Below are 27,002 nucleotides of genomic sequence, written 5' to 3'. Positions count from 1 at the left end.
GCTCCCTAGATTCAGGTTATGCAATAACATAAAAAAATATTCATTAAATTTAAAGGGATAGCGGTTAATCTCGGTTTTTTGTATGAACCACGGAACTACGTGTATCTCTTTCTCCCTTTTTGAATTTCTTTTGTTATCCTATGGTACTCTCCATAAGTATAGGCCTGGCGAAGGGGTCTATGGTATCGGCCTCGTACATGAAAAACTGCGCCATCTTTGTTTAAAGGCGCTTCCCTCCAAACCGGAACAAAATAGAGGCATAGCCAACTGTCGACTGCTTATAACTAAATTAATTTCTGCTGTTCCTAGGCTGCGTTCAGCAGAGCTCACCAATCAAGACAGCGGATTTTGGAAAACTTTTCACCAGTGAGCTCTGTCGTCATAATGACGTCATAGCTTTGCTGAACGCTTTTCCCCTGTCATCGGTATTTTTAAAACGACGCTAGCGCAATAAAGCGTGCAAGGTACCAAGACTTAACAAAAATTGTACGAAAACATATTTATAGAGATAACTAAGAACTACGCGTTTTACGTCACGCGATCCAAAAAACCGAAATTTTTAAAAAACGATGACTGGGGAAAAGTGTTCAGCAAAGCTTTGACGACATGGCTCACCGGTAAAAGTTTTCCAAAATCCGCTGATGATGAACGCAGCCAAGGTGGAAACATTTCAAGGGGTTAACATATTATGGATTATCATGTCACGTAACTTATGGGTTGTACTCGTACGTCGAAAACGTTACCATATTTTCAATTTAGGAATACAGCATAATAACTTTTTGGGGCGAAATATTAAAACGCATATAACTAAAGTACCCAGGAATATAATTTATAGCGAACCAATTTTGTAATCTTTTGTGAAGCGATTATTTCGGATGATAAAGCGTTACGTTATTACCGGGTATTACCTATTATACACCCACCCTTAAATCTGTTTTAAAATATATCCTTAGCCCTTGTTCTTCTCCCATGTAGCCCGGGTCATTATTTCCTCGGACAACAGGTCCTAGCTAATCTAGCAATCCAATCGAGACAAGTTATTAATTACATCTAGCTATAGCCACTCCATAATGCCGAGTTTCAGATCAGCTCCTTCGGAAGAACTTCCAAAATTAATAGTTTGCGAACGCCATGGGCCAGATTATTCGTGATAAGGTATTTATAACCAAAACAATGTACGGGCCATAAGATTTTTTCTAATTAATCTTGTTACATTTTAAGTGGTAACGAATTAAAATGAAATGGTTTATAACAGTCTCTTCTATTAAAGTTCAAACTTCCTAAATCCGGTGGGCGCCACGCATACGGACGGTATTCAGCGAGTTGTGTACCATAGGCTAGCTAATATTAGACCAATCACGAGTATTGAGAACGGAATCTAGAGATGATTTTTTACATAAACGCAGCGTTACCTAAATTGCCTTCATAGAAATCTGAGTTATCATTAAAGCCGAGATTAAAATTAGTTGTTATCGAATCAGCTGATAATAAAAAAGCCTAGTGCAGAGCAGAAAGCCTTAAAGATTCATGACCGTAAATCAAACTAATATACTATTTGGTCTGATATTGGGTTTCGGTCGTGACAGGTTAGACTTTGTTGGGTTTTGGTCGTGACAGGTTAGACTTTGTTGGGTTTTGGTCGTGACAGGTTAGACTTTGTTGGGTTTTGGTCGTGACAGGTTAGACTTTGTTGGGTTTTGGTCGTGGCAGGTTAGACTTTGTTGGGTTTTGGTCGTGGCAGGTTAGACTTTGTTGGGTTTTGGTCGTGGCAGGTTAGACTTTGTTGGGTTTTGGTCGTGGCAGGTTAGACTTTGTTGGGTTTTGGTCGTGGCAGGTTAGACTTTGTTGGGTTTTGGTCGTGGCAGGTTAGACTTTGTTGGCTTTTGGTCGTGGCAGGTTAGACTTTGTTGGGTTTTGGTCGTGGCAGGTTAGACTTTGTTGGGTTTTGATCGTGGCAGGTTAGACTTTGTTGGGTTTTGATCGTGGCAGGTTAGACTTTGTTGGGTTTTGGTCGTGGCAGGTTAGACTTTGTTGGGTTTTGGTCGTGGCAGGTTAGACTTTGTTGGGTTTTGGTCGTGGCAGGTTAGACTTTGTTGGGTTTTGGTCGTGGCAGGTTAGACTTTGTTGGGTTTTGGTCGTGGCAGGTTAGACTTTGTTGGGTTTTGGTCGTGGCAGGTTAGACTTTGTTGGGTTTTGGTCGTGGCAGGTTAGACTTTGTTGGGTTTTGGTCGTGGCAGGTTAGACTTTGTTGGGTTTTGGTCGTGGCAGGTTAGACTTTGTTGGGTTTTGGTCGTGGCAGGTTAGACTTTGTTGGGTTTTGGTCGTGGCAGGTTAGACTGTGTTGGGTTTTGGTCGTGGCAGGTTAGACTGTGTTGGGTTTTGGTCGTGGCAGGTTAGACTTCGTTGGGTTTTGGTCGTGGCAGGTTAGACTTCGTTGGGTTTTGGTCGTGGCAGGTTAGACTTCGTTGGGTTTTGGTCGTGGCAGGTTAGACTTCGTTGGGTTTTGGTCGTGGCAGGTTAGACTTCGTTGGGTTTTGGTCGTGGCAGGTTAGACTTTGTTGGGTTTTGGTCGTGGCAGGTTAGACTTTGTTGGGTTTTGGTCGTGGCAGGTTAGACTTTGTTGGGTTTTGGTCGTGGCAGGTTAGACTTTGTTGGGTTTTGGTCGTGGCAGGTTAGACTTTGTTGGGTTTTGGTCGTGGCAGGTTAGACTTTGTTGGGTTTTGGTCGTGGCAGGTTAGACTTTGTTGGGTTTTGGTCGTGGCAGGTTAGACTTTGTTGGGTTTTGGTCGTGGCAGGTTAGACTTTGTTGGGTTTTGGTCGTGGCAGGTTAGACTTTGTTGGGTTTTGGTCGTGGCAGGTTAGACTGTGTTGGGTTTTGGTCGTGGCAGGTTAGACTTCGTTGGGTTTTGGTCGTGGCAGGTTAGACTTCGTTGGGTTTTGGTCGTGGCAGGTTAGACTTCGTTGGGTTTTGGTCGTGGCAGGTTAGACTTCGTTGGGTTTTGGTCGTGGCAGGTTAGACTTCGTTGGGTTTTGGTCGTGGCAGGTTAGACTTCGTTGGGTTTTGGACGTGGCAGGTTAGACTTCGTTGGGTTTTGGTCGTGGCAGGTTAGACTTCGTTGGGTTTTGGTCATGGCAGGTCAGGTATTGATGGGCTTTGGTCATGAGGCCCATTCCAGGTCAGGTTTTGGTCAAATCAGGGCAAGTTTTATTGGGTTTTGGTCATGTCAGATCTGTAAAAGGTGTGGTTATCCTACGCTGTTAGTGGGGTGTCGCTTAATGGACATGTGCCTTTCTTTTCAATTTGTTTCATCGCAATTACGAAATTGACTGTATTGTCTCTTCATCAACTATGAGAAGTATTACATTGCACGTTTCTTTTCCCGTACCGTGTTGGCCTTTTGAGCAATCTATATGCCACCTTTGTAATTTACGAAACTAAATTTCCACTACATTACATCAACTATAAATCAGACTTGGGGCATTACGAGGTCTAGGCGCTCAATTTCGCAGTCTGCGGTTAAAATATAAAAAAGCGTCAATTTTTCACATGAATTCATGATATTTCATATTAGTCGGTTTGTTGAACACGTAGTTAACGATGTTCTTCAAACATTCAAAAGAGCTTGATGGCGTAAAGAGTTTTTCGTGGTTGAATACGAACTTAAGAAGTATTTATCATCCACGGGCAATAGCGGACGCGAATGAATTGGCTGTGATTTTTTTCAGACACCCATTTTTTTCCCGCCAGATTGCAAGAGAGAAAGTCAAAAGAAGCCGACCGGTTTCGCGATAACTTATCATTTATTAAAATGAGCTGAGATTCAAGCGATGTCCTTTGAATGTTTTCGGCTATTTAGCAAATACGATATTATAAAAAAATGCATTCAGTTTTTGCGGTCAAGCCCATGAATTTACATTTTTATACTCGCCGTTCTAAAGACAGGCTTTACAATGCTATCTCATAAATGTTTACACTGAATAATTCATTAACAAAAAATATTTTTCATATATTACTCTTAATTTTTGTAGTGCCATCTTAAGTATATAGTAAAATCTATAAGAGAAGTGTCATCCAATGAAATTAGAAAATTATAAAAGAAATTTATCTTAAAAATTATAGTTCAATGGGAATATGACCATTATAATAACAGAGACAACTCAATCCCGTGTTTTCCAATAGCTATTTCTTTAGTATTCCAGACCAAAACAACGCAAATAAATTGACAAAATATACTACCTTAAGTTTATAAAATATGTTCCATAAGTACGACACTACCTATACTTCGTAATGCTAGAGACTTACTGAGAGCTATGGTTCGAGAACGACGCGAGAATTGACTACACGCGGTTTTGAAGTCCATCTTCCTATTTAGTCTCTACTAAAGTTTTGACAGCGCCTTACCAGGCGTCGGTTTACCTTGAATCTATAACCCACGTCACTTCATGACAAGCTCGCAGTAACCAGTCACAAAACTTATGGAACATATCTTATGTACTTCTGATATTACTGAAAGACGTGTATGCCACGTGGGTTGTAGTTTTAAATCATTATTGTTTCTAGGTGTGTAGTGTTAAACACGGTCTATTAAAACACATTTAACAAAACTTTGGTGACAAAGGGCAAAAGCCAATTACAGAAACTGGGACACAAGTAGTAACTTACAAAAAAAAAATTGCGATATGACCTTACTCCCGTTACATAACACCATCTGAGACTGATTCCAATTGACATCACAACCTTTCACGGACCCAGAATAATTGGAGCGTTCAAACAATAAAAAGATTCGGCGGTCGTACAAAGTTACCCAAAATTCCAATAAACCCTTTATATCAGGTAATTCTCCTAGACCAGTTTTAGTCGTTTGATGACTTCCGGAAACAAACGCGAAACAAGCCAAACCACAAACGAAACGAAACCAGCTACGGAGATTTCTTTTTTTAGGGGAAAATACCTCGCTATAATAGTAAGGGGTAAAAAAAATCAACTTTCAATTTCTAATTGATATACCTTAGCGGTGGGGGAAGGTGGTTGTGTTAACCTTCGCGGGTCCTGACTTGGAACGAGACGCCTCGGCTGATGCGTGATCGTCTTTCCGGCAATAGGAAAAACCAGGAAAACAATGTCAGAGGAACCGGTCACGCCCTTTCCAGTTCTTCTGGAATCTAGATGCCAGCCGCTAGACACCACGCGCTGCCTGCTTTGCTTTATGGAACCACATTTCAGAACAAACAGAGAAATTCAAGACAGAGTAGAGATCAACGTCAAATCGGGGTACTTAAAACTTCCGAAACGAGTATTTTGAATTTTAGTTATTTTTGAAGGGATCGATACGTTGAGTGTTACTTCGCGAATTTTTTAACGGATAACCATTCAATTCAAAAATTACCAGATGTGGTTGTGGTCGTAACGCAAGCTTTGGTATACGCTACGCAACGCTTCAAAATAAGCAATTACCATAAGATATGTTCCATAAGGTTGTCACTGGTTACTGAGAGCTTGTCATGAAGTGACGTAGGTGAAACGTCATAGATAAAGTGAAGCGTGGTGAGACGCTGTCTAAGGCTTAGTACAGACACTGTAAAATGCGTGATGTCAATTCTAGCTTCGTTCTCGAACTAGCTCTCATCTCAGTAAGTCTCTAGCATTAAGAAGTATTTTTGGTAGCGTCATAATTATGGAACACAAACTTACGATTTATCTTATGTAAAATTGTTTGTTTGGATGCTCTTTTTTATGCACAGTCAAAATTCGCTAACTTCACAAGTTGATTAACCAAACTGCGCGTTAACACAAGAATATTTACCAACGCGAGCCCTTTTCCACACTCTGCCAATTATTACTCCGCAAAAACACCCAGACAAGAGATCTCTACTCGCGAAAAAAACCCGCCATCCTTATGTATAGTTATGGCGGGAAAAAAGGGCAAAACAGGTATATTATTTATACACGAGCCCGTTACGATATCAGCGATAATGGTAAAGAAACGGCGTCTCCCCCGGGACCTTGAAAACCAGGAATTACAGGGAATACGCCAAGTGAAGCTGCCATGAAAGTGAAAACTATACAGGGCCAGTACTGCCTCAATGAAAAGTTGTATTGAAAACTCGAAATTCGAGTAAAAAAATTATTTTGGATGAAAAACTGGACTGGGCGAAATCGAGGAGTACGTTTGCTAACCAGAAACGAACCACTCGTGTCCTGCTCCGTTAGAAAATCCAGAAACCTACAGACATACCCTCCTCCCAACCTGTACCTGAGCTAAGGAACCTTGACATTGTACTTGAAGCGTTTTTTTTAAAGAATTTTGATGAAAGAGGTTCGTAACCCCTAATCGACCTTGGTGGGGGTCATTCCTTTTGCTTTCGATGAAGATTGGAGACCAGCACGGGCGACGATGCAATCTCAGTTTGCTGTTGTTATTGTGGGGCCCCGGATAGGTGAAAGACATCTGTACGTTCCTACTCTGCAGGTTAAGCGGACAAGTACAAGTTGTTCTATTATACTCAAGTTGTGTACGTGCTGAACTTATTAAGAGTTCAAAGGTGTTTTATTTCAATTACGGACAAAAATGTTTTACCTCTGCATTTAATGCAATAGTATAATGGTCGTCATTTTATAGGGGTCATGACCTCTTACAACATGATCACCGCCATATTTTAAGACACATATTTATTGATGTCTCTGTTTCAAATTGACATATTATAAGACTACTGAATAACGTTTTAAATTGGTGCTAGCGGATCAAACTAAAATGAACCGCAATTACACGAATACTACAGTTTGCCAAATGTTCTTTTAAGAACATTTCAACTTAAAATTAACATTGCCCATCATTTTCGTAGATCCAGCGAAACTTAACAATTAATTTGAAAGTAGAATCAATATCTTACCATGCGTTTGAGATTAAAAAGCTACTTTTTTGCTGTGATATTTAACATTACGTATCCATACGCTTAAGCTTTGCGCGCCACGAGATCATTGAAGCTTGGCGTTACATTAGCCCCATGGCCCTGATTCTCCTCGATCTTTTTTTCATTACATAAAAAATTTGGTCCTTTTTAGCCTCCTTTCTACTCGATTCTATTCTTCCGAAATACGTAAACCGTGAACGGCCATTATAAAAACACGATAACTCCCTTGAAAAAAACTTTCTCCAAGGTCAAAGTGTGACGTCACCATTATTACAGGCTTCTCCAAAAAAGAGAAGGAAAGATCATTTTTAATACATTAAACAAGTTGGGAAAACCAAAATATTACCTCTCCGTGTCAAGAAGATTATATAAACTTAAGTATCCAATGAAAACGTTATTATGTTTCTGAGTTGGGGTTTCCCATTTTTGTTGTTGTTTTGAAAAATATATCGCAATGCACGGGCCTTGATAGATATAGGAGGCAATGAATGAAATATATCGCAATGCACGGGCCTTGATAGATATAGGAGGCAATGAATGAAATATATCACAATGCACGGGCCTTGATAGATATAGGAGGCAATGAATGAAATATATCACAATGCACGGGCCTTGATAGATATAGGAGGCAATGAAGGAAATATATCGCATGCACGGGCCTTGGTAGATATAGGAGGCAATGATAATCTCTCTCTTTGCACGAGAGGTTTATCTTTAATATTTAAATAAATATAATTATTTTTAATTATTTTAATCTTCAATAATTAACATTAATAATAGTTAAATCGTTTAAAATAAAGTTATACCTATTATCTTCTCAAACTTTGCTAATATTGACGTTTAAAGTGAAGGGTACCCCTCTTGCCCGCTTTTTTCAAATTTGGGGTATATATACGATTCGTTTCCATTATAATAGTAAGGAAAAAGCGCAATTGCGAAACCTCTGGTGGTCGATCCCACCTTATGGAGGCTAGACGTTTCTCGTAACCCTAGCTGATCGCCGCGTATATCCTAAAACCAAACGATGATAATGGAGTAGAAGCCAATGATACAGATTGGTGTCTATGTGGAATAGACGGAAGACCAGTGGATGGTGGTGTCAGAAGCCAGTGTAAGTGCAGACTGGTGTCAATGTGGGATTGACAAAGAACAGAAAATGGTGGTGATTAGAAGCCAGTAAGAACAGACTGCTGTCCGTGTGGGATGGACAAAGACCAGAAGATGGTGGTGTGAGAACTCAAGTAGAGGAGCCATTTCCGTGACTGTGAAAGCAGTTCGGAAATGGCGAACACGTTTGCTCCGATACGCAAACTGCGAACGCGGTCACGTGGGTGTAACAACGGACAGACAGACACACAGACACACACACAGACACGGCCGTTACAGAACCTCCCCTGGACTACGTCACACGGAGAGGTAAAAAATCGGTACCGAAGTAAGCTAGACACGAATTTGTTCCTGAACTTAACAGCTATGGTGTTTTCAAAATCCCCTGAGCTGTAGGCCTACAGGTTTTCAATGAAATGTTCAATGTCGATTTAGGCTTACATGTCTTTTTATCTAGCTTTGATAAGGGTAGTTTTCAGTTAGATTTAGTATAGATGCAATAGCAAGGCTTCATTTAGGAAAACAAACTGTAAATGAAATTAGGCCCACGCTACTTCAGAACCGATTAATAATAATTTCTTGAGTCATAAGATAGCCAGAAAGGTAAGCCAAGCGTAGCGTGGAATCATTCAAAATGGTGGTGAGCACGAAATCGTTGAGCTTAGATAAAAACGCCTCTTTTCCGACTATAAGTTGTTTCACCCTGGATGAAAAAATATTTCATCCCAATATATCTTCTAAAGACTGAAGTCAACTTCAAGATACACTCAATATCGTACGCGATACGTAGCCCCCCGCCTTTAAGTTCAGTCTCCTTTCCAGGTAAAATTAAGGCGTTGTTGATTGCACCTCAGGCTATTTGCCTCTTCACATGAACGCATCGTTTTGCTCTTTCAAACTGACGCTTTTATAATGAAAATTAATTAACGGAAAAATGCAAGAATTATTCACCTAGAAAATTTAAGTGAAGATCCGATCAAGTGGTTTTGCTTTGAAAAAAGCTCCATTTTTCCAAATTATTAACCATAGCTCATTGCCAATCAATATATCTTACCTTATCGACACATTTTGCGTCACTATGTATGAAGTATGCATTTAACGATAACTTAACTGCGAATTGGCAGTTGAGCTACACGTTTTAAAATAAGATATGCTCCATAAGTATGACATTTCCTAATGCTAGAGACTGAGAGCTAGTTCGGAGAAAGACCCGAGAATGGATACGCTTTTGCAGTTCATCTTACTATTTAAACCGTACTAAGCCTTGTCAGCGATTCATCAATTCGTGGCAAGCTTATGGAATATATCTTATCAACTTATGATAGAATCAAATGCACAGTAGGACGCTGCCAAACGTGTACAAATGCCTTCACACCAAGAGGCAGTCGAGTTTGCTATCCTCTAACGTGTTGGGCTCCATCTGTTTTTGCGTGAGAGAATTATTAGTACGACGACGCTCTTGTGGTCTCTGCCTTTGTCTCCCTTGACGAAATTTTCGAAATGGTCTATTCAGAAATATTCTCCGATTGATGAAGTTGGGAAAGCGAAGTGCTTTGAACATCTTAATCCTTAATTCACTCATGTGCGATCCAATTAATTTTCAAACGCGCAACTTGGCCCTCAATTTGTTCAACAATAAAACCTTGCGAAACATTACGAACAATAAAGGGTGTACTGGGGTGAGAAAATAACTAGACAGATGCGCAAACGTAATGCGGTTGGGTTTGCAATTTTTCATTATGCGCGAGAAAATACAAATTGGGGAGTGAACAAATCTGAAATTATAGATATTGTAATGCTTTTTAATGTAATGTACGTGTTCGTCGGAAAGTATGTAACTTTGAGTTAATATACTAGAGATAAAACCGCAAAACCCTTTCTTACTGCGAAGTAAATTTCCATGGAGCAGAAGCTTACGGCTCGGTTCTGCTATGACTGGGACCAGGTGTTACCTAAGCCTAACCTACGTTGTGGTCTCAAGCGGAAGAAGGCTTAAAGCCCCGCGTTTTATGTAGCGGAATAACATTCCATGGGAGTTATGAATAATAAATAATGTCTTGACGAGGGCCCGCCTCTAAAAAACTATTGCTGGCAGCCTTGCCTAAATTCTTCTTCGATCATTATGCAAGCCATCAATTTCTATAAACGATCAACTGTTATGTTTTATTTTGTTTGGATTCACTTTGTTTTTCTTCAAGACTATGTATTCATAAGTCGAAAAAATATTTACTAGATTATATTAGGTTTAATGCGAATAGGCCAATTAAAAAACAAAGCATAAACAACCTGAGGTAAACTGATCGTAAAAATATCGGGCATACGCTATTTTACGTCTAAATCTAAACAATAGAAAACAATGGAAGTTTTGAGTCATATTTAGATGGTAACATCCTTCTATATAAGTTGGCTACGTGACTTACCGCTATAACATTAAACAAAAAGGCCAATTCTTTCATAGTATTTTCTACGTCTTACTTCAATTTTGACAAAAATAATTCAGTAGAATTTGAATTGGATTCGAGAAAAATATCTTTTGAACGTCGAATTTCACAAGTGTTTCCCCTAACACAAGAGTACTACGAGAAATTGGTCACAAGATCAACAAATGAGTTACAACAGAAGGGGATAATAGAAGAAGGATGACACTTTGTATCCTCTTAATACTTTAGTTCTGCAACATGACTTCCTATGTTACTCTCCTGCTCATCAAACTTCAGATGTGAATTGCTTCGTGGGGTGAATTCCATAACTGTTTGGTACTAAATCCTCAGCAATCAGCCCACAAACCTCGTCTTGACGTGGGACAAAAATCCACAAGCGCGTCTTGGCAAATATTTAAGCGCTAATAGAGTAATGATGATGGAATTCTCTATCGCGTACGAGATTCGGTTTAGTAACCTTGCTCCAAATGTAAAATGATGTTGGGAAGAATCATGTTACAATTACCCGCTATGTGGTAAACTTATCTCGAAGAAAAGTTTTATATACTTCTGGTTACAATTACATTCAGAAAAGCCAAGGCCTAACCAAATGCACCCATTCTCTCAAATTTCAAATACATAACCCTCGATCGTGCTAATATCGTTGCTACGCGCGATATCAACTATTTCTCCGTAAACAAATCGTAAAAGAACAAACAAACAGAGTCTTCGTAGTTCAAAATAATCTCTGCAAGTGGTACCAGTACGAGAACGTAAAGAACGTGCATGAAAAATCTGAGGGCGTTAATTTTTATGGTAAAAATTACTCTATCTATTATCATGTAGAATAGATTGGGCAAAGGCTTAGCGCAGAGAAAAACTCAAAAAACACAAAAGGCTTTCTCTTCCGTTCGTGAATGCTTAAAAAAAGAATGGTAGATTAAGGGATGGATGAAGGAATGGGGAAATACAAAAGAACTGAAGAAAGAAGGGATCGCCTTTGTGCTCATGCGCCGTGCTTTTGCTACCCAAATGATTAAGGTAATATATCAATGTCAAGTTTTTAACTCCTTTGGAAATAAAATATATTGCCACGAATAATAAAATTAATCCGATTATTAATATTAACAATTGAATAATTTCATTATATGGAATGCAAATTTTAATTCAAAATGATACGGGGTACGAAGTTTCGAGACGTTGCTGGTCTATTTCTTATCGAATTCGCTATAAATCATTTCTAGTAAATTTGTGAAGTTACTATTTGTTGTCAGCTGCCCATATTAACAAATATTCCGCTGATTTAATCGTAATTTTCGCCTCTAAGCGAGGTGGCCATAGTTGAAGCTCTAAGATATTTTAGTACGAAACAATCACATTTATTGCTACTTGCTAGCATCGTTAGGAAATAACCAGTAAACACCAGTGAATAAATGAATTAATAAAATTATTTAGACTTAATTTTTTTTAATGAAACTCCCAAAGGCATTCCTTGAATAGTTACTTGTCAATTTAAAAGTATTTAGAAAGTTATCTTTGCAGCAGAATTTAAGTTATTTGACAGATCAAAACACCAAAAACACGCTGCTTTTTCTATGAGACGCTAACCCCCAGTAAAAACTTTAAAAGTGTGAATTTTTCGTTTAACATTACGAGTGAGTGTCATATGCTATCTACAAAGGCCTACTGGTTCTGTACCACCTATAAATAAATACCAACTGGACCAACTAATTCTAGAAACATGTAAACCCCATCCAAAAGGTCATCGAATACAACTTCCCTGTAAACGAATAGTTTAAAGTATTATGGGAAAATAAAAACGACCACGAATTTTTCTGCTTCGTAGTTAGAGTTCAAGTTCACGGAATATTTTTTTCCTTCCAAGAACATAAGCTACGTGATTGTAAAAGGTTAAATTTAAAGTTCCTACAACGAAAATATTTAAGGATTTCTAAAAAGACAAACAACATTTTTCTTTTTCCTTTTGAATTTTGGGGTTTTGAATAGAAATGGAAATAATGGAAGGGTTAATGAGATTCGAACAGAGAGGTTAGAGGTAGAGATGCTAAATAAAATACCTTAGGAATAAAAAAAAGTACATTATAAAAATACCGAAATCTACGAGCAAAAGGAGGGGGTCTGAAGATGAAAAAGGAGTTACAAACATTTACTGATAATTTATGTAATTCCCCCATGAATAGTGACTCAATTCCATGTTTTAATAGAAGAGAACATTCATTTTTGATTATGTTACAGCTGAACGCATCGCCAATGGCGTAGGTAAACATTTCAGGCCAATAAAAGTTTAAAATCATTAACTATTTAAATATATTTGTTCTCGGAGAAACGAATGGGTTGCATGGACATAAAATGTATGGTACTTTTCTTCAAAGCAAGAGAGATTTTAAACTCAGCATCCTTCTGATTGGCTGAGGTAGCTAGGACAAGCTTCTACTATAAACACCTAAGTTTACTATAAACTGGCGAAACGTTACGTTGGTAGCGCTATCTAGTCTATTGCCAAGGCCCAATAGGTTTTGACAGGGAAAAACGACGATGTTCATATCAATTATATTTTTAATTAAAAAATGAAAACAACAATATTATAGCTGAGTCATTCTTTTAAGAGAGAAAGACGGGGTATTACATTCATGTGAAAATTAAATAAATTCACAGGTACTTTTCTTAAAAAGCTTTTCTTCAGAATAAGTCAAAAAGGATTTTAGTATTTTTGTTGGGTTGTAACTTTAGAGAATTTAAGATTACATATATTTTTTCTCTTTGCTTATAATACATTAAGACGGGAAGTCTACTAGTCTAGCAACTTGGTGTTTCTGTTTATCAAAGCACGAGGAAAGGGTACGGTACCAAACCAAACAGAAATCATGGACCCATACACCAACTATAATCCCTTCCCGTTCGTATACCACTAGACAAAGAAGATATATTAGAGGGAACGGAAGTTTAGGGTTTAAAAATCGTCCCTGAACTTCCCACGTCGGAAAAACATTATGGTATTGACCATTTCGATGCAACTAAGAGGGAGAGACACGGGGGTAAAACTCCTCCTTCAATCACGCTTTTTGGCGCATGCGCTGTCCTAATACTGAGCGTTGAATACCCCCCCCCCCCCGACGTTTTTACGTCGAAAAGGTCTATTTGGGGAAAGATAGATCCATTCACGTTTCTATTCCGTCACATATTGTTTCTTTGGAATGGATGATTAAAAGAAAAGGTAGAAATATTCCAAGATTTCGAACAAACAAAGACACTAATTCCAGCTTGAATTTTCTAAAAAGAAAAATACCATCTTTATATATAAAAAAGCGGCTATTGTTAGAAAATCTTATTTCATTTCCTCTTTTTCTTTATTCAAATTCAGCCATAAATTGTATAACGCGCACAAAGCTGGCAAGACAGTAAAACGTTTTATTTAAAATGCACCATAAGCGCGCTTCATCAAAGGAAGTGTATTGAATAGCTTGATTAACTTTGAGCTTGCGAGGGGTAAGCAACTTTAGAGACTGTGTGTGTGCATAATTTAGTTACCCTTCTCAAAATAAGTATAAGTATGTCACGGTATTCTAATTATAATGTTTTAGCTAAAATATACCGGCCTTGCTATAAACTGAACAGAGTTTCCGGTCTATAGACCATTTTGGAAATTGCATACAGAGAAATCAACGAACAGGGGCGAGGTCACCAATGAGGTATTCTCCCTTTCTCCAAGAACCAACGCCAGATGGAGCCTGAGTTCAATAAAGGCGGTCTTTTGGCCTCTGCATGGTGATTATTATTGAGAAACTAACATTTCTTACATCTTTCAATAGCGATGAAACGATGCTTACTACAGAGCTAATAGTAAAGCTATTGAGCAACAATTAAACCCCTTCTAAAAGCTTCCACTGATACCAACTATACAGTTTGAACAAATTCAGTAAAGGGTTGTGACTGTACATAAAGAACAAACAAACAAACGAAAAAATATATTTAATTTAACCATGACCTTTCGTGACCTTAAATTCGAACCTTAACTCTTAACAACCCCTCAATTGGTGTAGGTATACCTCACAAGGTCACGATGCCGCTATTTCCTTAAAAAATTTACAATTTTTTGTGGTATGGCGTTCCTATAGAGAGTCCTAGATTCTATGCCACGGCTGATGGCCTCTGACGTATTCATCCAACCCATCCAGGCCAATACAATGTCCCCATGAAAATGAGGCGACATACGGGGTGTCGTTTAACCTTGACATTGGACTAGTATATCTCACAGCTCGGTCGATTGATATTCGCGGACCGTACCGCGTACAATCATTCAGGTACGTCACGCTTGGGATAAATCATTTGAAAGGGAAAATCGGAGCGGGAAAAATTGTAAGATCTGTACACTTTCTTCCATGTCAGTTATGGAGGAAACTTTAAATGAATTTTCTTCAAGACGAAGGACTCGAAACCAAAATACGATTAGAAGCAAGTAAGGTGAAGTAACAAGTTGTGAAAATTGCCTAGAACAGTGTCTCTCAAAGACGGTGCGACCCGTTTTGCTCGATTATAAATATGACACACGTGAATTTATTTACGGACTTTTCAGTAATATACAGGGTCTTTCAAAAAGGGTGATAGCACCGAAACATAGTGGGTTCTATGGGTGGTTTTAAGTCGAAAATGTTCTATGTCATTTTGTCCCAAGGGCCACCTTAATCAAGTTATGATTGGAGTGTTTTGTGGATGACCCCTTAAATTTAATTAAGAAACTGAAAGAAAGCGCTAAATTAATTAAAGGGACCATACATGAAAGATCACAATCATAACTTGTTTAGGGTTTCTCTCAGGGCAAAATGTCATTGAGCATTTTTGACTCTAAATCGCAAATATAACCTGCTGTCCTTCGTTCCTATCACCTTTTCGGAGCACCCTGTATATTATGTCACTTTGGTTTTTAAACCCTATTTAAGATTTTTTTTATTATTATAAATTAAAAATTGATCTGAAAACACTGCTCTGCTCTAGATCATCTCTGCCATCGAAACTAAATACAATGTAGAATATTTGGCGAATAATGGAAAAGTTTCAGGTTTGGCAGGTTATCTACTACAATTTCTGCGCTTATGCATTGATCTCTTAAGGATGTATTCGCATTTCTGTATAGTGTTGCGCAACCAGACGTAATAGAGTGTGTGTGTGTAACGGGGGGAGGGGTATGATGCCATTCCGGGGTTGAATGATTTACCCTGATTACCCACTAGCAGTCTCAACACACTTCAATTTTGTTTTTACATAAAAAATACGACGAAGAAAGAATTATTCACACGTAATGAGAACGAAATGGAAAGCGTAAAAAAAGTCTTTCGCTTTTTTTAATAAAACTTTTCCTTCATGCATAATAATTTAAAAGCATTAATAATTCAAAGATTGTCAATAAACGAATATTGGCGGATGTACTCTGAGCTTCCATCGAAAATGCAAATTTTTCGCTCTGTTAATATTTCACTTAGCTTCCTAGATGTACTAAGGTCAAAGGCTGTGCTAGAGTTTGTAGTTCAGTTAGTTCATGCTTAACCTCAACTGGTAACGAAATCGTACTTGCAATTCCACAAATGTAGTGTTTCCCAAAATTTTCGAAGTTACGGGTTTTCGACACATCGATTGCTTAAATGGAGTTCAGAGAAATGCGTAGGGAAAATGGAGTCTGGTGTGTGTTTAACCACAATATAGTTTTCTAAAATAGGAATATTCGATATAAGGATCCAAAGACGTTATTAGTGGCTTCAAACTAAAGCACTTTGTTGGAATGGTGACTTTGAAGCTTTTTCAATCCCCTACAGAAGAAGAAAATACAGTTTTCTGACTAGAACGATTGATACAATTTACAAAGGGAGGCCAGGCTACTTGGTACTGCACTTTGTGCGCAAAGTAGCCTGGTCTCCTGTTGTAAATGGTATCAATCCTGCTAGTCTGAAAACTATCTATACTGCTGTACCCCTTTTGATAATAATTATCTGACCGCCAATAATAGACCACGTTTCTTAGTAATATATTATGAAAATTTTGTCAATGAAGATATCGAAGTGTTTGGAGAAACACTGTATTGATGTATATGCAGTTCACATTTTGCTGCCTCTTTTAAGTGTTATTTGTTGAAAAATCCAATTACTAACAATTGTGTTCGCAATATATCCCTTTAAATTTAGTAAGCTTGAATATATTACTACATTTATTTGAAAGAGTAATTCAAAAATAGTGAACTGTAAAGACCATTAAAATGGTAAGAGGCTCTATTGATAATTTATAATCTCCAATAACGGACAGGTATATTAACCAAACACTAAAGTAATTTGGAACAAAAAATTCTTTACCAAATTACAAGCGTAAGTTTTCCTATACCGGCGAAATAAATTCAGTCTTCCCAAGACTCTTGACCATGGCAAACTGCCTGATTATATACTGCATACTTCGCAGTTGTATATCCAGTGCAGACACGCTGGGAGAATTCAATACATTGGTGTCTACCCGCGAAGCAAAAATATTTTTCTTCTATCTACGTCTAGGTTTGAGGCTCCCGGATGGAAAATATGTAAAATACAGTAAAGGATTCTTGAGAATGAGCATCCTTGAATGAACGGTTTTAACGAGGGACAACCCACTTCTAATGAATTCTAAGGTTCAAAGATTATTGCGTTCACATTTGATTTAAATTCGAGTAGTTTTGAATTTTTATCATATTTAAAACCAATCTCGTGCAAGGTACTCACTGCAAGGTGGAAGTTACAGAAACGCTTCTAAGCTCAAAAAGAACTGGGCAGTACTACGTCATGCAACTTCAAGATAGCTTCTACTCACGCTAGAAAACATACCAGAATGGGGTCCTCTGAACAAGCTACCATTGTGCAAAATAAGCATACCAGCAGAATGGCGACAGAATGTGGAGCTAAGTCGAATTTGCGAAGATACAATTGTGAGTTTTAAAATATCCAAGTGGTGTGCCTCTCGGGTTATGGTTTGGTTGGTTATAGGAAAATTCTTCTTACCAACAAAGCTAGGAGAAAAATTGCGCAAGTTTTCTGTTTTCGCATTCCTAGACTCTGAAAAAGATTGAACTACACAAAAGACGGGAGAGAGTGAGTGAGTTCACGCATTATTGAACTCTGCTTGCTTGCTTGCTCGCCGGCTATAGTATTATTGCCTAAGTAATATTAACATATTGGAACCAAACGGTAACAAACAAGTATATATGCTCAATTTTGTTACAGTGGAAGTAAGTTGGTAAAACATAATGGCTGAATTTTATCACGAGTTTTCTGTCTTCTTGAGTCCTCAAATTCCTTCCAGATTTTCAAATATCTTTCCATGCATGAATTTAATTAGAAAAGCATCAAAATTTATTTTATTGCATTAACAAAAATATGATCTTCGTTAAAAGTTGATATGAACCTTCGCTCGTACCTACAAGTCCCACCTTTAAACCCCTTATGTAAAAATTCTGTGGGACTTCCGCCGTCGTTCTTAACGTTCTTAAAACCTTTTCAAAGGATTTACTGGGATTATTTGGACGTACTATGCAAATGCTTCTTGTCATTATATGCATAAAAAATCTTATTCAAAAACGGAACTCATATAATCCTTTATTGTCGGGCCAACGCGTGTTTTTCGCGGGAATAATCCTAACCCTTTTAACCCTTTCCCTTCCCAGGTGCGCGACACTAAATGCACCAAACAGAAGCAGAAGGTCCTGACGCGTTGGACAAGCCAGGAGTTCACAAATTGAGTATTGCCTGGGAGGACCAATGTTATGAAGTGGAAAGTAAAATGTTGAAGATTGACAGTTTTCTGTGATTCTGTTGTAAGAGGGAAGCTGCAAGGGGTTAGAAAACGACTGTTCTTTAAGCTCTAAGATCTCTATACTTGGCAACTCTGGCATTATCATTAACCATGCTGTTACTCATTAGAACTCGCCGATCAGACTACAGAATCAAGAGGCAGCATTATTAAGGGTTTCAATGCAAACTGGGCCTCGACAAGGATGCGATTAGTAGGTTTTAAAACGTCTTTAATCAGAGAGGAATGAGGTGGCGGGAGCGGTGGTGTGGTCAAGTCACCTTAGCTGGACACGGGACAGTCGACACCATAAGGGTTGGATCGAAGACGCGTGTCGCATCCCCTCAAAATTTGTCGTCCAAAAGCTTGGCTTACGGCAGTGCGCCAGTTCACATTCTCGACACGAAGCACTATCTTCAATCTGGGAGGTTTTCTCTGTCTGTCCTCAGAGCGCCGAGAAAACGCCCCTTTCTATAAGCATCGGTTTTCCTCTTTCCATTCATCCTCCTATATTGCACATAACGTTTTCAAATGAGGGCCACAAAATTTGGAGGTACTATATATTTCTACTCCTGATTATGCACTCCTAGCTTGATAACCAACGGAATTTTTCATTGAATTATATTATATTGCATGCATTATGACAGGATTATATTTAATTAAATCCGTCGAATCAATAATAATAATAATAATAATTTTTAATCACAACTATATTTATTGTTAGTTTAATTACGATTTAAATTTATGTTTACGAAACAAACTATCAAAGGCATCGGGGTGATGTGGCACCAACGCATTATGATAAATTTAAATAAATATCAAATCATATGGTAGCAGATTCGCCCATTTTCTACGAGCAAAATCGTTCCATTTCTTAACTGAAGAAAAGTCGCAATTCGCGGGAGCGTAAAATAAATATATACGAGATTACGAGTACAGATGCGGAGTATTTTTTGCATATCTATTATCGTGAACCGAAAGCGTGGAGGGTTCCAGAGACCCCGGGAACCTTTAGTAGAAGCGTGGGAAAAGTGGTGGGAACTTTCACCTCAGGTATAAGGTAGTGGCACTATATGCTAAACCATTACAGAAAGTCTTATACAGTTAAGGGCATTCAACTGCCATTGCTGTATATCGTTTTCAATGTTATATAAGATGGGGCATTTTTATATCAGCGCGTGGCGTACGGTTACCTTCTGAAAGTGATGCTTTTTGCGAATGTCTTGATGAATAATAATAAAAGGTCAGCTCGTGAATGGAGAAAATAGTCCTTCACAACCTCCCGGGATTCGAGGGACCCTAAAGCTATAGTATTATAGGATAGACGAAGCGGCATCAACTGATGTCTTCCCTCTATGTTTGACCCCTGAAGGTCAAAAATGTTTGATTTGTAATTTGCGTTTTCGTTCAACCCCCTACCCAAGGTTACAGTATACTCGAAATACCTTTTGGAAATTTCAGTTTTTCAAAGCAATTTCATTCTTAATAAATTAAAGAGAACCAAAAATAGGTCTATCTTATATTGAATTTCAAGGACAAGTCTTATGAAAATAGACCCTTTTAAAATACCCACTTGAAATTGATCTTGGAGACAACTAATTCTGTTCTGAACTCTAGAGTAAGTATTAACAAGTTGGCATACCAAAATAAACCTCTCCGAGTTGAGACGCAATTAAGAGGTTTTTCTTAAAAAATTAAATAAATATAATTGATATTAATTATTTCAATCGTCATTAATTTACGTTAATTCTAGTTAATTCGTTTTAAGAAACTTTTTTCCTAAAATCATTTTAAACATAGCTATTGTTGACGTTTGAATTCAAGCTTATGCCTCTTTAACAAAAGTTTGGAAATTTAGGGTATATAACGCAGTTGATTCACAATTAATAGTAAGAAAAGCCGCAATTGCGTGAACCTTCGGTGGAAGCCCCGCTATTTGGAGGCTAGACGTTTCTCGTAACCCTAGCCGATCGCCGCTTACTTCTTAACCCTAACGATGGGAGTAGAAGCCAAAAATTGCTTTCTGCGAACACGTTTGCCCCGATTTGCCAACTGCGAACGTGGTGACAGACAGACACACACAGATAAGTCCAGTGTAATACCTTTCCGTGACGTCATCGTCACTGGTTGAGGTAAATAGAAATAAGTTAAGCATTTTGGTCTAGTTCAAACCCTAATTAGGGATACAAAATCACTTACGGTCTACCTTGTTGTTTATCTCTCTGCGAGTCAAGACGTCAATCTTGTCACGAGCTAATCTATTTATTCCAGAATGGTCAGGTGGTGTATTATATAAATTGTAACTGAATATTCTAAGGCAGGGATAGTAGGAGACGATCGTGTTGTGTTACGAAGTTTTGAGGGGAGCGATTAGGCTTAAGAGAGAAAACAATGCGGGAGCCGTGCTTGCTTGAGATATCGCTTGTCAAATCTGAACAAACAATTTCAAGATTTACCGTTGAAGAAATCTTGGCATATTTATAGAAGCACTGTATCTCTTTTAAGGCCTATTAACGAAGGATCTATTTTAACTTTAATCCAAGGGGGTCACAGCCCCGAAATATGTGGGTATTTAAACCATTTTAAATCCCAGAATTTATTTAATTCTTCCAAGAATAGACCCTTTTCAAGAGGGATTTCTAGGAATCATTATACATACCAAGGGTTAAATCTTTAAAAAGCAAGGTGGTTTAACACCAGACTATTTCACCCCCGAATCTTGAAAAGAGGTTATGTTCCATAAGTATGACACTACCTATACTTCGTAATGCTAGAGAATTACTGAGAGCTAGTTCGAGAATGACGCGTTAATTAACAACTTTCGGTTTTGCAGTCCATCTTCATATATAGTCTGTACTAAGCCTTTGACAGCACCTCACCAGACCTGACCAGGCGTCCATGATGTTTCACATACGTCAATTCATGACAAGCTCTCAGTGACCAGTGACAGACATACGGAACATATCTTATGAACTTATGTTAACACCCAGGGGAAACTTTTGCAAGCACCATTCGCTATAAATTCACTGATTTCATGAGACTACAATATTAATTACTGTACTAGTGCTGTGAATGTTTAACACAGTTACTGCAAAGTGTCTCTATTCATTCAAGAATATGTTAAATTCATGTTTAAAAGCATTTGGTTGGTTGGTGAGTTGTTTAGGCTTAGCAATATAAATATCTTTTATTTTTTTCCCCAATTTGGTGGTTTCACGAGACTAGAGACTTAAGAATTTAAGGTGAACAGATAAGTCGAAGATTTATCCTACAGAGACTTCGTTTTGGGCGAAAAAAAGATGAAATCCGACTGGCGGCGGGGTCGTGAGAGTTCAAAATCAAGATACGACCAATACCTGCCTTTACTATAAAACCCTTCGCTATTACAGACTTAGATTTTCAACGCGAATTCGGACGCTTTCAAGTACTTAATTTAAACTGTAATCATGTCCGTAAAAACAGAAGTAAGATGAGACTAGAAGTTGGTAATAGATCCTGGCACTAGTGAACAAATTTGAGGATTTTATGCCATCGCGCCTACACTAGAGAGAAAAAAATTGGACGAGTTCCAAGAAAATTTCCTACCCCCTTCCCCTCAACCTAAAGCCGCGGAACACGGACGCGGGTGCTTGAATCTAGTTCGGCCGTCTACCGCCGCGAGCGTCTCAGGGTTTGGAGGGAAAATTCAGAAACCGCTACCAGAGGGCCAACCGTTGGTGTGTTATCAAGAATATTCACTTTCGCCAAGTGAAGAATTTGGTTACCTCGATACTTCTAGTCTCAGTAAAAATAATCTCACTTACCTTTATTAACACTAATATTCAATTCAAATAATTAAATAAAAATTTGGACTTACTCTATTATTTCAGTCTGGCTGTCTTCCTTCATTTCCAATACATTTCTGTAAAATACAAAAAATAAGAGTATTAAATACTAGTAAATTAGCACGTCATATAATCAGCATTTGATTTTTTAATACACATATTTTTTAACTAAAAGAATCTAATTCCCACACTATTTTTAATCATCAGTTTGCTTAAAGGGATAATGAAACGGAGAGACAATTTTTTTATCAAATTATATCGATTAAAATTTTTAATTCCTGATAGGTTAAATATGAATTTTTTTATCCGGAATTATAGGAGAAAAAAAATGTGTTTTTATGGGGAAATATAGGACTAAAAATGCTCATATATATAATACTATTTTGGATTAAACTATGTAGAAAAAATCTAAAAAAATAATAACTTGGATTTTTCTTTGAAAAGCTGAACTTAAAAACAATAAAATATACGAAAAATCTCGGTGAAAGAGCCAAATTTTGATAAATTTGATGCTAAACTGTAAGGACCATTCATGAAATTATAGGATAATATTAAACAGGTTAAAAAATATAGCATTTTACAGTAATTATAGAACCGTTAGGGTTCAACTATGGTCAAACCACATCTAAAACCACCTATAGTTTCTAATATGAGCCATGCAGTTTGGTCAAATTTACTGAATTATGTCTGTTCATAAAGAAGAAACACAAACGAAGAACTTTCACAAATGTACATAAGAATATAAACTAATGCCACAGTAATTCCCAGGGCCTATAGGTAAAACCCCCAAAATGTTTGATAATTGTGTTGATGGGATAGGCGTGTTACTTAAACTAGGTGGTCCCTGAATCTATCCCCATGTTTAGTTCGAGGGAATTGAGTTTCTTTTCGCGCTAGATAAAAAGTTTAACCTTTAAAAAATGTATTATTTTTTCTTCTTGCCAGGAAAGGTGGGAGCTTTCTTCTCACGCGTATAATGCTCAAAAATATTCTTTTGTTTTTAAAACTTCCGTTCCCGAAAAGGAAAAACCAAAAGGGGTCCGTTCATAAGCCAGGAAGAGTCTTGCAGTCTGTTGGCGGTCACACCCATTGGATCGTTCTATCGAGGGGTCGCCTATATGCATTTTTAGTGCACAGGTTCATCGGAAGACTGAGCAATAAATGGTACTCAATGCGCATTTTCTCATGAATACATTTTTACCAAAAGCGCAGACTCGAAGAAGAGCGAGTGACTGGTTTCAGGTAGTGAGAATGAGTAGAGGAAACCAATGCGCAAGGGCGCAGGGGCCTTCTTCGATCTGACTAGCCAAGAGGCCACGCCAGATGGAGCGAGTTCACTACACACGGGAGACTAGCCAACTCGCACACCCTCTAGCGGTACTTCTTGACACTCGCCTACGCCCTGTAAAGTTCTCTTCACCCATGTCAATAATGGAATGGTCTTCTACAATATACTATAAGCGGATTGGTTGAGTTCCTTAAGGTATTTGGGACGGATGCGAACCATTAGCCATTAAGCATGTTGAGAACGTCCTATTCTAGACGCATGACATTTTAACTTTATGAATAACCCTCAATTAACCATTATTTTATTGACTTTGAAAATTGAATAAAAGGCTAGTTTCTAGAAAAACTACATCAAGAAGATTTTAAATATGGACAGGGTTAGATGTAATTTTAGAAGCAGGAATGGAAAACGGTTAGTATTTACTTAAGTCCGACTCATAGCCCAGTATAGAGCCCCTCCCTTCAACAGTACGTAACGAAAATTTTAAATTATCTTATTGGCTCACTTAAACTACGTTTTGATGACGTTGCTGACGGGGACGGCGAAAATTACCTCTGTCGCTATGACCCGCCTCTTCTTTCGTACCCCCCCCGTCCCGGGGAAGGGGGTCCGAGACTTTGACGCGCGCCCAGATTACCGTGTTCTCCATTCCTGCTTTTGAAATTACATCTATCCCTGATATGGGCGAGACCAAAGACCATTTAGTATCTAAATCAACAGGAAACTCTTCCCGGTTTCCAGTCCATTAAAAAATCCCGGACGCCGCGTAGCTTAAAATTAAAATTTCATTAACCGTAAGTGTTTTACCCCTTGATCTATAATCATATTTAAAAGTCAGCCATAGGTGGTGAGCCAATATTTTAGTGACGTCATAAAATTCCATTTTAAATGTAGGGCTCCACGAAATTTAATTTTCAAAAGAAAACAAGGCCAAGAAGCGTGTTAGTGTTTACATAATAAATTTATTTCCCTTTTTTGTGCAAGGTGCGTTAGAACGCCCATAGAAAAGAAGGGTGTTCAAATCAACATGACTCGAAACCTTGGTCAATCCAAATGTTAGGAGTTCATAGAGAAGGATATTCAATTTCTCAGTATTCAAAGAAAAAAAATATTAAAAACAAAAAATCATATTTTTGAACTAAACTGGGCCCACCCATGATTCAAAAGTAAAATTTCAGACAGCGAATAACAAATAGTGAAATACTCTCGTACTAAAGGGGTCAGGGTTGCGCTCTGCCAAAGTTTCTCCCAAAAATTTCCAAACCCCATTTTTGGCGATCGAAATCTAAATGTTTTTAATAATTCAATCACAAGTTTCATAAAAATAAAAGTATGACGCTGCACGACTTCTTTCCCTCATACTAAATTATAAGTATGACCATATGTTCATAAGATATGTTTCATAAGTTTGTCACTGGTTAATGAGAGCTTGTCATGAAGTGACGTAGGTGAATTGTCATAGGTTCCCGTAAAGCGACGCCTGGTGAGGCGCTGTCAAAGGCTTAGTACAGACTAAATAGGAAGATGTAAAACCGAATGCAGTCTATTCTCGCTTGTCGTTCTCGAACTAGTTCTCAGTAAGTCTCTGGTATTTCGAAGTAAAAGAAGTGTCATACTTATGGAACATACCTTATTAACTTATGGTATGACGCTACACAACTTCTGCCCCTCAAACTTCATTCTAAGTATGACGCTACGCAACTTCTGCCCCTCAAACTCCATTCCAAGTATGACGCTACGCAACTTCTGCCCCTCAAACTCCATTCCAAGTATGACGCTACGCAACTTCTGTTCCTCAAACTCCATTCTAAGTATGACGCTACGCAGCTTCTGTTCCTCAAACTCCATCAAAAATGACACTACTCAACTTTTGTCCCTCAAACTCTATCAAGAATGACGCTACACAACTTTTGTCCCTCAAACTCCATTAAGAATGACGCTACACAACTTTTGTCCCTCAAACTACATTAAGAATGACGCTACACAACTTTTGTCCCTCAAACTCCATTCTAAGTGACGCTACGCAACTTTTGTCCCTCAAACTCCATTAAGAATGACGCTACACAACTTTTGTCCCTCAAACTCCATTCTAAGTGACGCTACGCAACTTTTGTCCCTCAAACTCCATTAAGAATGACGCTACACAACTTTTGTCCCTCAAACTCCATTCTAAGTGACGCTACGCAACTTTTGTCCCTCAAAGAAAATAATTCAGACTTCAAAGTCTGACTTATTAAAGCATTCTTATTTTATCTACTCGTAAAAATCAACCGTATTTATCTTGCCTCTGATATAACTCATAATTTTCAGATATAAATTTAAATAGGCTTGCTTCGTTCAATTGTCCTAACCTCACGTTGAAGTTTCTCGTGATGAAGTTTCATTTACGATTTTCCTCCATAGGTTCCACGAAATGGCGGGAAAAGACCACGAGAACCCACATTACTTTCTAGGAAAAATCTATTTCTGGAGATTATTTAACAAAAGGGTACGAAATCACATCGATAAGAACTGCTTTTGTGTATTTTTATATATTCAGAAACAAATAAAATTATTTTAAAACAACAAATGGATCAAGTTAAACTGCGAAAATTATGATGAACTCGAGAAGATATGAGAAGCCAAATTTCTTAAACAGGGTGTTCCAAACAAGTTGGAAAACCAAAATAACTGATTCAAACTGAACTGCTAGCAATGCTCTCCGCAGTATCTTGGCTCACCAATGACCTGGTGGTAAAAATTCCCCCTTTACTGAAACTGGGAATAGGTAAATTATTCGACAGTATATAATTCTATCGTTAATAGGTGGTTTAAAAATTATCCAAAGATTTAAAAAAAAACGTGAATAACGAACCCTATTCGACGAACTTCAAGAAGAAGAAAAAAATTAAATTTTCAAATATTCTTTTGGAAAAAAATTGTCGGGACCTCGGGCATAAAAACGTTGGGTCAGAACATTTTCTCTCGCTATGGCTCCTTTTAAGAAAATCTAAGTAATTATAGATTCGTGCCCGTTCAAAGCCTCACGCCTAGACACTTTTCTATCGAGTTGTTTGCTTAATTGAACCTCTTCCCAAAGACCATCTACGTCGACCGAACATACACTCTTTTCATCAGGCCTTAAAAAGGAGCCAAATTATATATGGAAGACGTTTTAAATTCTGCACACAATGTTGTTCTTTCAAGTTGCTTGGAAACTACCATCTTTGATAGAACTGACCAATAGAAAAAATAAGTCAATAGTGTTCTAGTAAGAGTTTAGAAAGACCTTCCAGGAATAACGAAGTCTGAGTACTTGATGCCTTGAAATGGCGCCAAATTATATCACGAACCTTCTATATTATGAACCAGAATCTTAATGACGGATCCCATGTTAAAGTTTTCTCGCTAAAGTGTCCCAAAATAATAAAGAAAAAATAAACTAGCAGACGACAATGTCTTGGAGAAAGACGGTACAATGTAAACAAGTAAAATGGCCGCTTGGTCTCATTTCTATAAGCCTTGGGAGTCGGACTAATGTTAATTTTTTAGCATCTATTTAAAAGTAAATATTAATAAAGTAATTAAAAATAGGAAAAATAAAGATTTGCGCGTTTGGCAATTGTGAAAGTGATTCAAAAAAATTGAAATGGA

General features: G+C 37.9%; 1 protein-coding gene across 5 annotated transcripts in view; it reads right to left on the bottom strand.

The window, feature by feature from the left end:
* The window catches only part of grh (grainy head), a 280,993-nt gene that overhangs the window by 182,594 nt on the left and 71,397 nt on the right, over window positions 1-27,002 (bottom strand). For all 5 annotated transcript variants that reach the window (XM_089835503.1, XM_089835465.1, XM_089835483.1 and 2 more), the window contains exon 2: window positions 22,114-22,158. In XM_089835503.1, coding sequence (XP_089691629.1) covers window positions 22,114-22,158 — 45 coding nt within the window. The remainder of the gene's footprint in view (window positions 1-22,113; window positions 22,159-27,002) is intronic.

Source organism: Phalangium opilio, unplaced genomic scaffold (genome assembly GCF_054372755.1).
Source record: "Phalangium opilio isolate 3A_F unplaced genomic scaffold, DU_Popi_V2 ptg000003l_1, whole genome shotgun sequence".
NCBI lineage: Eukaryota > Metazoa > Arthropoda > Arachnida > Opiliones > Phalangiidae > Phalangium > Phalangium opilio.
The sequence above is the reverse complement of the archived record's forward strand: the minus strand, read 5'-3'. Positions and strand labels throughout refer to the sequence as shown.